The sequence below is a fragment of the Phyllostomus discolor genome, chromosome 4 (genome assembly GCF_004126475.2).
Source record: "Phyllostomus discolor isolate MPI-MPIP mPhyDis1 chromosome 4, mPhyDis1.pri.v3, whole genome shotgun sequence".
Classification (NCBI taxonomy): domain Eukaryota; kingdom Metazoa; phylum Chordata; class Mammalia; order Chiroptera; family Phyllostomidae; genus Phyllostomus; species Phyllostomus discolor.
Genome location: NC_040906.2, coordinates 42,741,016 through 42,754,667, shown reverse-complemented (window position 1 = coordinate 42,754,667; position 13,652 = coordinate 42,741,016). Strand labels below are relative to the sequence as shown.

General features: G+C 39.0%; 1 protein-coding gene across 5 annotated transcripts in view; it reads right to left on the bottom strand.

Moving 5' to 3' along the window:
* Positions 1 to 4,289: 4,289 nt before the first annotated feature.
* The window catches only part of PDE1A (phosphodiesterase 1A), a 296,807-nt gene continuing 287,444 nt past the window's right edge, over positions 4,290 to 13,652 (bottom strand). For 2 of the 5 annotated variants that reach the window (XM_028509582.2, XM_028509581.2), the window contains 2 exons: positions 9,395 to 9,510; positions 4,290 to 6,379 (listed from right to left, as the gene is read on the bottom strand). In XM_028509582.2, the coding sequence (XP_028365383.1) occupies positions 9,437 to 9,510 (74 nt within the window). In that variant the 3' untranslated portion in view covers positions 4,290 to 6,379; positions 9,395 to 9,436. The other 3 variants (XM_028509580.2, XM_036023220.1, XM_036023219.1) reach the window with 2 other exon arrangements.

Genomic DNA, 13,652 nt, shown 5'->3' with positions numbered 1-13,652 from the left:
AAGGCACCTGGAAAGCTGATGAATATTCTGCTGAAAACTTCCCCTAAGATTCTCACCCACAGAAGATAAAAACCTTCAAGACAAAGATTCAATTCGAGCACACTCTAGAGTGAGCTTGCCCTTCCTGGCCATGAACTTGTCATTTCCTCCTCAGCTCTAAGGATCCCCAGGAGACTTGCTGCCAGAGGAGCAGTGGGCAGCAGCAGCTCCGCCTGGGCTTATGCCCTCCCCCACCCTGTCTCCAAGGCCCCTTTCCTCCGACTTCCCAGTGAGCTGTCAGCAGCCCCGCCTTGGCTCACTCCTTTCCTGTAACATTTCTAGGCAGCCAAAGCAGAGCATGGCCTAGGCTGTCTCCTGTTACTCTCCTGTTACTTCTTCTACCCTAAGTCCCTCCTTTGTTTCACTGTCCCCAGCTTTAATAAGTGTCCTCTCAAAATCACCTGGACTAGTGTTGTGAAATCTTTCCTACTCAGAGTCAAGAACCCACACACTACAGGCCGGTCTGAGGCAGACCCACTCTGAGCCAGTCCCTGGCCAGTAGTATCCCCATTCTATCAAAGCCTTCATGGTGAGAGATGAGGAAATGTTGAGGTCTACACCTACCAAACACTGAAGATATATAGGAATGGGGTTCATTCTTGCTCCAAAGTTTGTATGGTTCCCACTATTACTCACCAAGGCTATAGGAGATCACCTAGGAAATATGACCTTTTCTCCTCAGTGAAGTTGGTGGTATTACCTACAATTAATATATCACTGCACCAGCAGACTCATCTCCCCAAGGGTAGACAAGAGACAGATGGGGAGATCTGACTGTTCCTCGTGTATAATTCAGGTTTGCTTTTAGTGTGCTATTAAGAATTAATTAAGAATTAATGCACTCCCCATTTGCCTGCTCTGAGAAAAAACACAAATGGCTTTTTGAAATTTTGTGGATCTAAAGTGCTTGAAAAGTGAGTCTCATTTTGATTCAATTAACTAAGGATGTTATCTGAAAAGAATTAACTCTGCCATATATCAAACATTTAGAATAAACAAGACTCTGAACACCTACTATGTGTAAGGATCAGAGTTTCTTTACCCAAAATCTGGCAGTAGGCATATGACATGGAGAGCTGTAATTTTGCAGCACAGAGGGAGAGAGATCAGTGTTCATCCAGAGAAGAGGGTCTGAAAGTTCTGACCAGAGAAACGAGAAGGAGCTTTCTGGGAAAGCTGGCAAGTTCACAGACCCTTGGAGGAAGGCAGAACAGTGACAGATTAAGATGGCAAAGTGAGCAGCAAGATCCACACAGTTCAAAGGCACAGTGGAAATCCAAAGGCAGTGAATGTAGGGAAAGCTAAGGCTAAAAACATAGGCTGGGGTTAGACTGAGAATCACTTTGAATACTGTGCTAAGGAGTTTAAATTTTACCTGTATGTCAGTGGTTCTCAAAGTAAGATCTGTGGTCCAATAGCATCAGCATCACCCCAGACCCTACCCCTGGCATACTGAATCAGAATCTCATGGTGGGAGGCTGGCTCACCAATCTGTAGTTTAACAGATCGTCCAGGTGATGCTGATGCACCCTAGAGGTTGAGAACCAGTGGTGTAACCAGTTTCCAAACTGCTCTGTGTACTGGGAATGGCTGACAGGTGTGCTGGAGATGCTGACTTCCCCCGTCCTTCAGTGGCCTGGGCCAACCCTGCCACGTGGACTGTTGATGAGTGCAACCCTCTTCAGCCTCGGCTGAGAACAGCTTTTACATTTTTAAAGGATTGTTGAAGAAGAAAAGGAAGAAGAGGAGGGAGAAGAAGAAAAATATAAGAAATAAGGAAGGGGAGGAGAGAAAAAAGAAAGTGGAGGAAGGGGGACAGCGCGGAATGTAGTCTGCAAAGCCTAAAATATTTACCATCTGATGCTTTCTGGAAACTGTTTGCTGACCTCTGGTGGAAATAAGGAGAAACTGTTTTTGAGAAGAGCAATAGGCCTGTAGAACGGATTAAGGACATTTAATGTAAAAACAGTGTACAGAAAAGAAGTAACAGGAGCTGGAAGCCATGAAGCCAAATAATGAACACAAGTGAGATGGTAAAGGTCTAAACGATTCCTTAGTAAGGTTATCAACAACTGAAGAAATCACCTACTGTATCCAGTTCAACAACTCTCAGGATTTGGTTTGCTTTAGTTTTGAGAGAGTAGTACAATTTTGACAGTGTAGAAGCCTCTTATTTAGTGTGGGAAGAAAGCAACCTCATGTTTAAATGCATAGTGGGTGTTTGGAATTACCTCCATAATATTTAATTATTGTCTAGAAGTAATATGCACACAAATATGCCAGTTATCTTTTTAAAATGCCAGTTCCAGTTCAGTAGGTCTGGATGCACCTGAGATTCTAAGAAGTTCACAGGTGGGGACCACACTTTAAGTAGCTAGACTGAGCTCCAATGGTTATTTGAAAAGCAAAATTTTAAGCTCACATAGTCAGTATGGGAAATTATCACTCGAGCAGCAAACATGTGCTGTAATATATGATGGAATCGGTCACCAAAGCAGCCCCCTCCCCCTGCTGTTGGTCACTGGAAATTCTGCCCTCTCGGAGGGGTGACTTTCAGGAACAAGTGCCTGAATGTGGAATAAAGAGTAGATGGACTAAAGGGCAGGAAAGAAAATAGCAGATATGGGAGGTGGGGAAGATAAAGCAGACCCTCCCACAGCGGTCAGGGGCAGTCTAGCCTAATGGTTTGGGGAGTCACTCTCCCTTAGACTTCAACTCCAGGCCCCTCCACTCACTAAATGATCTTACACAGATCATTTTACTTTTTTTTGTTTTTGCCATGGTTCCTCCTTCACAGGTGGGAATATCAATTCCTCAGAGTGGTTGTTGGGAGTGAGGGAGAAAAAGTCAGAAAATAAGGTGATGTAGTGAGACTATAATGAACTATAACAAACAGTAAATAATTGTAACCTTTAATTATGAGATAAAAATGTATCAGCTTGAAATGCAAAGGAAGCTCTCCAAACACCACAAGTATTAAACAAGTGACCCAGAAAGTTATTAATGTTACTAAAGGATAACCTCAAATAAATCTTTAAATATACACGTTGGTCCATACAGAGGATTTGTGTATTAAGTAATTGGGATCCCCTCCAAGAAATGCCATGTATGTAATGTGGGACATCATTAGGAGTACGCTTTCTGACTCTGCCACACACAGTCTTTATTGCCTAAGGCTTGTGCTACATAGCAGATTAGCTCTGCCACATTTAGAAAAGCAATTAGACAGACAACTGAAGGTGTAAAGAACTTTCAAAGGAAATTTGTGTTTTATATCTAAATTATATTTCTAAATTAAAATAAGGCCTTTGAAAATTTTTTGATGTTAGGTGGAAATTTACCATGGAATCACATTTAAAGTAAAATGTTACATGTCATGTAACTGATGACAAGATAGGTTTTTACGTTTTCATAGGAACACTTTCCCACCTTAGAGACAAAGCCTGAGAGGGCACACAAGTTGTGCCAATCACTCTTAGTTCAATAATTAAAACTCTCTAGGTCTTAAAGCTGTTTGCTTCTTTACTATTGTCTGGCGTTTCCTTATTCACATTGGCCTCCAAGAGCTTTCCTTTCCACTTTGCCTCTGCCACGCCCTACAGAGACGGAACAGAAAGAAAAATAGGCCCCTGGAGCCAGGGAGACCTGGGACCAAAGCCCGTGTGGCCTCCACCACTTGACACCTGCATGACCTTAGATAAGGATCTTTCTCTGAGTCTGAGTTTCCTTACCCAAATCAATACCCACTTTGGTGGATTATTGAGGATTAGAGATAATGTTTGTTAAGTGTTTACATTGAGGCTGTACATAGAAAATAAGAAATGAATGTGTGTTTTTGTTATTTATTATTGAAGTGTCACCTCACATGACACCTATTCTAAGAAGTATTCTTGGAAGCCCTGACGATGGAAGCAATTTTACCTGCTTTAACATCCAGAGAGAGGTGTGCTGTGTTTGCATCTGGTTACTCTTATATGTGGCATTTTGGCTATTTGGTGTGTAGATTATGTCCTGTATAGGTATGGAACCTCTAGACCAAAGATTTAGGTTTCCAGATTCCTATGTGCACCATGCATCCAGCCAGGAACTACCTTGCAAATAATAGGTGCAATAATGAATATTTCTTTAATACAGTAAAAATCACGTTCTGACAGGACTCGCATCAATTTTTAAGTTGGTATACTTCTGGTTTTTCCTGATTTCTCCAACTTTTCAATGCCCCACCAAAATGAATTACATCAGACACCAAATGTTCCACAATATTTTCCCTTGAGTACGATTTATTTAAGTCATATATAATTAGAAATACAGAGAATTGCAGCAGAATAAAAAACACAAGAATTGTATAGCTTGTCTTGTTAAAAATTAAATAACAGAGGTACTGATTAAATGAAGAGGCACATGACAATGGTAGGCATGTGTTGGGTAGCTAGCGACAAAACTGCCAAGCAGGACATTCGAGGTGCAGCGGCCTAACTCATCAGTCTCTGTCTCCGGGATGACTCAGCACTGTCGTTTGCAGGAGGGGTGGGCGGCGCTTGTAACCCTGCGCCGACTCCCCTAATTAGCACTAGGTAGTAGCTGTCTCCCAGGGAGAGAAGGAAGGAAGTGAGGAGGACAGGAGCAGAGAGGGGAGGAAAAGAAGGGAACAGAGGAGGGAGGGCGGGAGATCAGAAAAAAAAAGTGCATCCGCGGGGTGCTGACTCTCCTGTAACTATGGCCATGTTTTCTCCACTCCGCTGGAAGTTCAGCCACAGTCCTCTAAGTCAGATAACCTGGAAAAGCAGGTTAAGCCCTCAGAGGGGAAATTGATAAATTCATTATATTCCTCTATTGTTTGAGTAATGTAGTCTATAGAGCTTAAAGTATTAATAGAAACAAAATGGGCATGCTTCCTATGACCATGGCGAAGGAGTGTTTCAATGTACTTCTCCCTCCAGAGGTTCTATAGCTTTACTGGGAGACAGCTGGCTCAAATAGGAACAAAAGTAATTAGACTTTCCAGAGTCAGATTCTATTTTAAATGCAGAATGTTTTCTAGCTGGTAAATAGCTACTTAAGAAAAGGCAATTAAAGCAGTAGTTACAGTTTCTCCATAAATAGAAATAAAAAGATCTTTTTAAAGGACAAAACGTCACCATGATGTACATATATAAATTTCCCCAGCACATCATTATAGATCAGTCTCTACTGCTTACATTTAAAATATCAATTGCATTATAATACCTATGATACAATTCAATTATATAGCTGTTTTCTACACAAGATTCTGGTGAAACAAAAGCAAAGAACCTTATTCACAGAACATTTAAAAGCTCTTTATACACAGTTTATGCACAAATATATCTTAAATTAGAATGATGCATACCTAATATGCATATAGAATATGGCTTACACATTAAAAGAGATCTAAGTTGTGAGTTATAAAATCCCACTCTTTAGACTTAAAAGCTTCTGGCTGTACCCATTGCTAAAATATCACTTAGCATTGTGAAACCCAGAAAAGCAGCAGGTGCAACAGAAAACTTTTTAGGATGGAAGCACCCTCCTTCCCTTTAATCGATGGCCACTCTTGATTTTTTCCATCCATTTTCTGCCTTTCACAAAAACAAAGCCACCTAGTCTCACAATCGTTGAAGTGTTTATACAGTGAAAAGTTACACCACCTAACTTTGCTTAACTTTGCTTGTCAGCTAATAACAAATAAAGGTAGTTCTGCAGGTTGGCGCAAAGGAAAGGCTCTGCACATGCTCAGGCAAAACGCGACAGGGAAGCAGAGTCTCCAAGGGTGGTAGTTTGTGCAGTGAAACATAAAGTCACGGCGAATAACATTATCTGTACAGAAAAGTGTGGGCTTCCATTCCCAGATATTTTTGAGTACACACCCTATATACACAAGTACACACACACACTTCCTGTCACTTATCCCTTGGCCTGTTATATATTCTGTTAACATCCTAATGGGATCAACACCCCAGGAGGCAAATTCCATTCCCAGTTTGTGGGTCTGCCTCCAACAGCCGTTGGAGGTTTTTGTCATCATAGATTGCAGGTAATGTGTGACTTCCGTGGTGATGGCGCCCGTGTACGTGTTTTATTGGTGCATCGAAGCCACAGGGATGGGTGTAGGCTGGTGTACCGGTTCCCGGGACAGGTTTCACTGTGGATTCCAGCTCCAGAGTTACGACGCCATGTTCATCAATCAGGTCACAGAGCCAAGACTATGATGCTCCATTGTCGTTTCAGGACTTCAGCCACAGCTTCTGAGCTGTCCTGTCTCTCATTCTGTTCCCATGTATTTAAAAGAGCAAGGACGATCTAAATGGCCTGTTCCTCAGAGCTGTAAAAAATATTTTCCTTAATTTTGTTTTTGCTTTCCTTTTACTCAAGACTGCAAAAATTGTAGTTATAGCATCATGTGTAAAACAGTGGAAGAAAGTAAATTTTAAAAACACCTTATCTTCTGCCCACGTACTATAGAGTCACCTATGCTAATTCTGGGTTCAAAATAATGACAATTTAAATCTGTCCCACTTTTGTCTTAAAAATGTCTCTGGATCAACTGAAGAAGGCCAAATTTTGGAGGAAAAATGATGGCAGAAGCACTGGCTAAAAACTCTGATGGCAAGTTTGAGTGTATTTATTTGGCCAGAGTTCCTAGCACAAAATTTATGTTCTTCCTATTAATTCCTTTACATAGAAGTCCATAAAAGTGGCCCGATCCCAGTGTGTGTTGAGAGAGGAGAATATAGTTCTGCAGGAAGTTGAGGAATTAGGATGTTTTAGTACTGTTTTCATTATCCTGAAATGAAATGCAAATGAATATGAAGATCATGTTTTAGTCATAAACAGACAACAATTACTGTGTTGCAATTTCCCACTGGACTTTATATACCTTGAGGAAATAAGTGGTTTGTCAGTCTATAATAGATATCCATTCTATATCAGTTGGAATTCCTTTTTCCATTTCTTCTCTTTGTGTGCATCGTGTGTGTGTGTGTGTGTGTGTGTGTGTTGATCTCAATAAAAGTTTTGACCCTTTGGATCAGAAGTCACACACTTAAATAGCTATACAGGACTGGCAAGTAGTATGAATGAGTTAAGTGGGTCTGTATAAGTGTAAAACAAGTATAATGACCAGGATTGTAATGAAGTAAAGATGTTCAAAAAATACTTCAAATCACGGTGGAAGTCAAACAACACAAACATACAGGCTAAATCCAACCCACAAACCACCAGTTTTTAACCTCTTCTTGGAAGTACACTTAACACCAAAGAACCTGCAGGCAAATCTGACCTTCAAACATATTTTGTTTGGTCTATATTATGTTTCAAAAAACTTTGGGCCAACATTGAAAATGCAAAGATTTTACCAGAAAAAATCTCTTAACCTCTAGGAACACCTGGAAACCCTGGGCCCTCACTCTTCCATGGTGAGGATCTGCCAGAACTACAGGGTGGCTGACAGCAGCCTGCAGGGTGGGTGGGCAGTGCCTGCTCTGTCCCCGAGGCTCACCAGGCCTCTTTCCTTCCAGGCACTACATCTGAGTCACAGTTGCCAATTGTTGTCACTCCTGTTCTTTTCTGATTTCTCCCACTTCCATCATTTAAGAGACTTCCTGTTTCTTAATGGCATGTGAATTTCACCTACTTGATTCCTGGAAGATTGTGTACTGTAGGCAGGGCTTCTCAAATCGAGAAGGAAGCAAAGAAACTTAGTAGGTCCTGATGAAAAAAAAATTGTCTAATGGCCTTCTAGCTACTGAGGTTTGAATATTGTTGTTTAGTTTGAGTGGGTCTCAAACTTTTCCAGCTTCGGGGGTTTTTTAGTTTAAAAAAAGAGAGAGACTTCATTAACTGCCGTCTGAATTTCATCAAAATTTTTTGCTGACAAGGTGCCAGAATCTTACAGATAAATTTTTTTGCCTTAGACATTTTCATACTCCTCATTTTTACAAATGTGCTGGTAACCTGTGATTCCTACACACAATTTTTGGAAAATGTTCATAAATATTCCAGCTTGATATTATAAATTCATAGAAAACTCTGATCTTTCTTTTGAAGCCATATGGTGTACGCTGGCTTAGAGGCATTCGATAGGAAAGAATATTGTTTAATTATGTTTAACTCAGTTGTCTAATGGTATTTACTTGACAACAAAACCTTTTGTACTTAAACATCTATAAATACTCCACTGGATTAGTTTTCCCTAAAACATACTTTGAGGACTCTAGTGTACATCATCAGGACCAAGCACACTTCTGGAAACAGCTATGAGCTCTAAAGGTAATAATTTATAGTTTAGATGAAGGAAAAGGAAATAAATTGGTATAGCTAATATGTTAAAATGGTTAAATCTAGAGATGGGTTTTAGTTGCTGTACAGCCACTTTGTGGCTCGATTTCTACCCAAGCTTCATACGTAAAACAGGACTCTCAATTGCTACCTCTGGAACTGCTGGGTGAGATAATACATGTGAGATGTTCACCACAGTGACTTACGCTTGAAAGTTGATATCAATGAAACTATTATTATCAATACATCTTATAATCAAATCAAGAATACTGAGCAATGAATCATCTTAAAAACTAATCATGTTTTAACTCTTTCATATCTAAAGCAATATTTGGGGAGCTAATGATAACGTCCCAAACTCTTGGTGTGGCTCTCTCAGCATCTTCTCTTGCTCCCACCGTCACCCTGGCAGCAGGACATATCATGACACTGGATTGTGTTCCTCACTTTTTAAGGAGACACTAAGACATCTCCACCATAAATACACATCCTTCCCTGCTAACTCCCTGCACCTCCTCTGAAGGCCCAATACAGTGGTTCTCAGCTTTAGTGTATAGAAATGCAATATCAACAAATGGGGTAATTAAAAACTGAGATTTCTAAGGCATCACTCCCAGAGTTAATAATTTGGTAAGTCAAAGGTGAGCCCTAGAAGCTGAACTTTTAAAAGAGAACCATGGAGGCACATGTCCATGGATTTTAGTAAATATTGAGGTTTTCTTCAAAATATGTGGTTGTTTTATTATAATCATCTGTTGTAAACTTCATATTTGCTACAGGAAAGAGAAAAAGAAGTCAGAATTAAACCTTCCCATTGACTATAGCCTATTATTTTTGAAGAACTAAAATGTCTCAGTATGATTCTTATTTATAAGGAAATTAAGAACTTTTTGAAAAGGTAAATATTTAAGATTATGCCTCAGAAGATAGAAAACAGAGGGGTTTTTTTAAAACAAATAATCTAGGAGGATATTTAAATAAGATAACTGTGCCTCCAGAGATATTCTATAAGCCATTCATTTCAGAAATTATATTTCACATCTAAGAAAATAATAATTACCTCTCATGGCTAACATGACAGAAGCCTTATGGTGTTTCAGACCTATACATGTGTATCAACACGGTTTTCTTCAGCATTGACTTGACCTTCTGTGTTCTTATGAAGATCAGGTTCACCTGGAAAACAAGCAAACACAAACAAAGTAGGCCTGTGAAAAAACAAATAAGGTCAGGAAACCGAAGCAATTGGGAGAATGTTGAAGACTGTTTCACAATGGGTTTTTGTGGCACATTTCTCCAAAGATAGCAAACATTTTCTTTTCAGCCTGTGAATTTGGAGAGTAAATCATCTTCTGGCCATTGTACAACTTTGTGAGGTTGCAATTTAATCTGGGAATACAGAAGTGAAACAGATGAGACATGTTTAAACATCTATTAAATCAAATGTAAAAATTATGCATGTTTTTCCTGAATATGTTTAATTGAAACAAATTCTTTTAAACAAACCCACTAATGATCAATGCCTTTTACCACTGCTGTGAACCTCAAACAAACGAGAGTAAGAGAACAGTGATGTCAAAGGTAAGACATTATCTGCCAAAACAAACTAATGGAATTTATAATCTTAGAGTCACTTGGCTTTCATATAAACCTTGAAGAAGAAAAAGAAAAAACAACATTTGCATGGAAAATGTTCCAACCTTTCTAGGTGAGTTGCAGAGAATCTGTCAAAAATAGAAATGTAAAGTGAAATGTACAGTTAAAAGAGTCTTATTATATGAGAAAGTAAACAAAAGTCACAGAAATTAATTTTTGAGTCAATTACTCAAACTACCTTGATATTTCAGGAAATAGTCATATATGATGAAATGCCATTTCTGTCTGAAACTTAATTGAAAATATATTAACACTTAAACTTTGCACCAATTAACTTTGAGATAATTTCTTCAAATATAAGACTGTATTCTCTCAGTTGCAACAGATTTTCTATTGAGGTTGTAAAATTAGTGAACATATAGAACTTATGAGGTATTATCACAAAGCAAATTTATTTTATTTCTCATTTGATGTTTAAACTATATTCAATGGGAAAAACTTATCTTTTGTATCAGAACCAAATTTCAGGTAGTATCATGTCTTTTCTGATCATTCTTAGATAATAAAAAATCACGTGATCACATTAAGTTGCCAAAGTTTCAACTCAGACATTAGCGGGTCCAATCACATATCACACACATTGATCTTAAAGCAAAGAAAAACTTACTATCCAATACCGGGGGTGTTGCAGAGCCCAGAAACAGTGTCGGGGCTGGGGCCTGGTTGATGTTGCTTTCATTTTTCTCCCCCTCCCCCAAATTGGCTACCTTGGCCTCCTGAGCTGGAGAAAGGAAAGCAGAGGGCTGAGAGGAGCAGCATGAAAGCTTGACCAGTACCATTATCACATGTTTAGAGCTTGATAATGATAATTAGGGCTACAGAGGGCTGTAAGTCCTCTGTGAGCATATTCAGGGACTTTTTGCCAAGGAAAATGGCTAGAGACTTTCACTACCTAGGTATGGGCACATGAAACTCTGGTTCCTTGGCAATGTTCACAGCCTATGGAAGTTTGTTGGTGCCTTTCCAGCTTCTGTCTGCTGAGGTACTATCCCCCTTTCCAGTATGGGTGGGGCATATTTGGTTCACAGGAAACACTGGTGACACAAGGGTTCCATTCATTTCTTGAGGAAAGGCTGAAGTCTACACTGGTAGACTGTCACCATCTAACCCTTTATATTTCTCATCTAAGAACTAGACTCTATTCCCAAAACTCTGTTAATTTCAAGCTCCTCAACGGTTCTGGTGAAGTTTTCTTCCCTTGATTTGAGATGAAGAGACAAACATTTCCCAATCCCAGAGAGCCCATTGAAGAAATCTGTCTGCCCTAGCTTTTGTGGCTCAGTTGGTTGGAGTGTCGTCCCATGGACTGAAAGGTCATGGGTTTGATTCCCAATCAGGGGACATGCCTAGGCTGTGGGTTCCATACCCTGTTGGGGTATGTGAGAGAGGCAACTGATCGATATTTCTCTCCCATATAGATGTTTCTGTTTCTCCCCTCTCCCACCTGTATTTCTCCCTTCCCCTCTCTAAGTATGTCCTCTGGTGTGGGTTAAAAAGGGAAGGAAGAAAGGAAGGAAGGAAGGGAGGGAGGGAGGGAGGGAGGGAGGGAAGAAATCTGCCTCACAAATCCTTTTTCAGCTGTCAACAGCCTGACCCCTTCACTTGTTTGAGTTGGGTGAGGGCTACAAGCATGCTATAATCAAGTTAAGTCAGTCTGTTTGGACATTCACTATCTAAGAGTCTTGGCTTAAACATCTGCTTTAATATCCTGTTACTTATAACTAAATTAGAAAAGAACAAAACAGACTAGAAGGAACAGAACAGAGTGGAAAGAACATACTGAATTAAAAGAAAGGAATTAATTGTCTGACTCTCAGAAATGTTCGGAGACCCTTTTACAATGGACAGAGGACACTGAGGTCCTTATAGCTAGTGGGTAAAGAATTCACCAGTAACAGAAGTGGGCAAGAAATAAAATCATCAAATGATACCAATGCTGTAATTACAAAAATAAGTACTAAAAGGATATACGGATTACATCCATGAGTAATTCTATATGTGTAATTAGAAAAGCAGCAATTAAGAACTATAGCCAACTCAAGACAAGAATTTTGCTACACTGAAACCAATGTTTTCCTTGAAAAACTAAAAATTCCAGATGTGTTGAAGTGCACATACACAACATTGCCGAGCAATTGCATGGTAGACAGATTGCTTAGGAAAATGCTAGGATCTCCTACCAATTCAAATCATATTACTTTTACTGCATAACTCTTTAGTTGTAGAATCCTTTTCAATTAACTCGGATAATACTACTTGGAGGTAACCACTAGTCTTTCATAAAAAAGAGAGTCACAACACTTTGACCCATCACTCTGCCAGAGAAGAAATGATTTTCTTTATTCAATCCATTACAGGTCATCTTGGCTCAAGAGTGACCTCTGTAAAAGGCCTTCAGACACGCCCGTGCAGTCCCAGCTTCCAAATGTTTTTGAATCATGAGCCCCTCTTTTTATTTGGTGGAACTATGGCCTTCTCAAAGTAAAATTTATAAACAAGTAAAATAAATACATAGGATTACAAAGCATTCCACTTATGTTAAAATATAATTATCAACATATTTAAATTATCCTAGTGGTGTGATATAGTAATATATATGCTTCTTTATTAATGCATTAAATCACAAGGTCTAGCTGCGGGCTTCTCATCTGTGTAATTTTAAATATTGTTATAACAATATCCAGTAATATCGCAAGGTATCTTCACAAATTTAATGTTATGAAAATGTCTATGATTTCTATTGGTGACAAATACTACAAATGTTACTCTGTATTGTTGCCTATAAATAAAGGAAATTCTAAATTTCAGTTAAAGTTTAGTAAATAATTACTCTCCAAGTATACAGACCTCATCTGTATAACTATGGGTTACATTTTTTGATAGAACCTAATTTCACAGGTAAGAAACAGGACCAGATTAATGAAGTGATTTCCTCCAGGACAGACCAAAACTAAATAACCTGAAGTCAAAACTAGTAGAGTTAAACTTCCTGCTATTTCAACAAAAGAAATAAAGCAACCTTGGAATTTCTTTTTACTGAATCTATTTGAAAACTCACATACATAGGAAGCTACTCTTTAGGAATGAATACAACGAGCGCATCCAAAACAAGTGTACAGAAGTTTGTTTGACAACTAGGAAAAAGGTAGTGAAAGTAAGAAATCTCCGATAATTCTGTCCATTTCAAAGAGCTTTTATCTGTCCATCTAATCCAGCCTCAAATATTAAAACCTGAAAAAAGTAAGTTGTAAAATGACGGAAATGTTGCTTTATAAACAGCTTCTGAATTCAACAGGGGACAGGGAGGGTATCATTGTCAGAGGAGGGAAATACGTACAAAAACAAAGAGAAATCCTATAAATTTACCCAGTCCAAGCTCCCAGCCTGCAATGTGACCTATTATTATACTAGAATCATAGGATGTTCATTTGGTAGATGATATAAATAATACTTGCAAGGAATAATATGAGGTGTACTATCAAGTGGATGTTAGAGATTCTAGTCATCTCGTCACGGTTTTGCTGGACTACTTTTTGAAAAGTAGTCCTATAGGATACATTATTACACAATTTAAAATATAAAAATAATAATCAGTACTTGGTGAGTGACTGCTAGGTGGTGAGCACCACTTTAAGTGCTTCACTCATCTCAGTTCCCTGAAT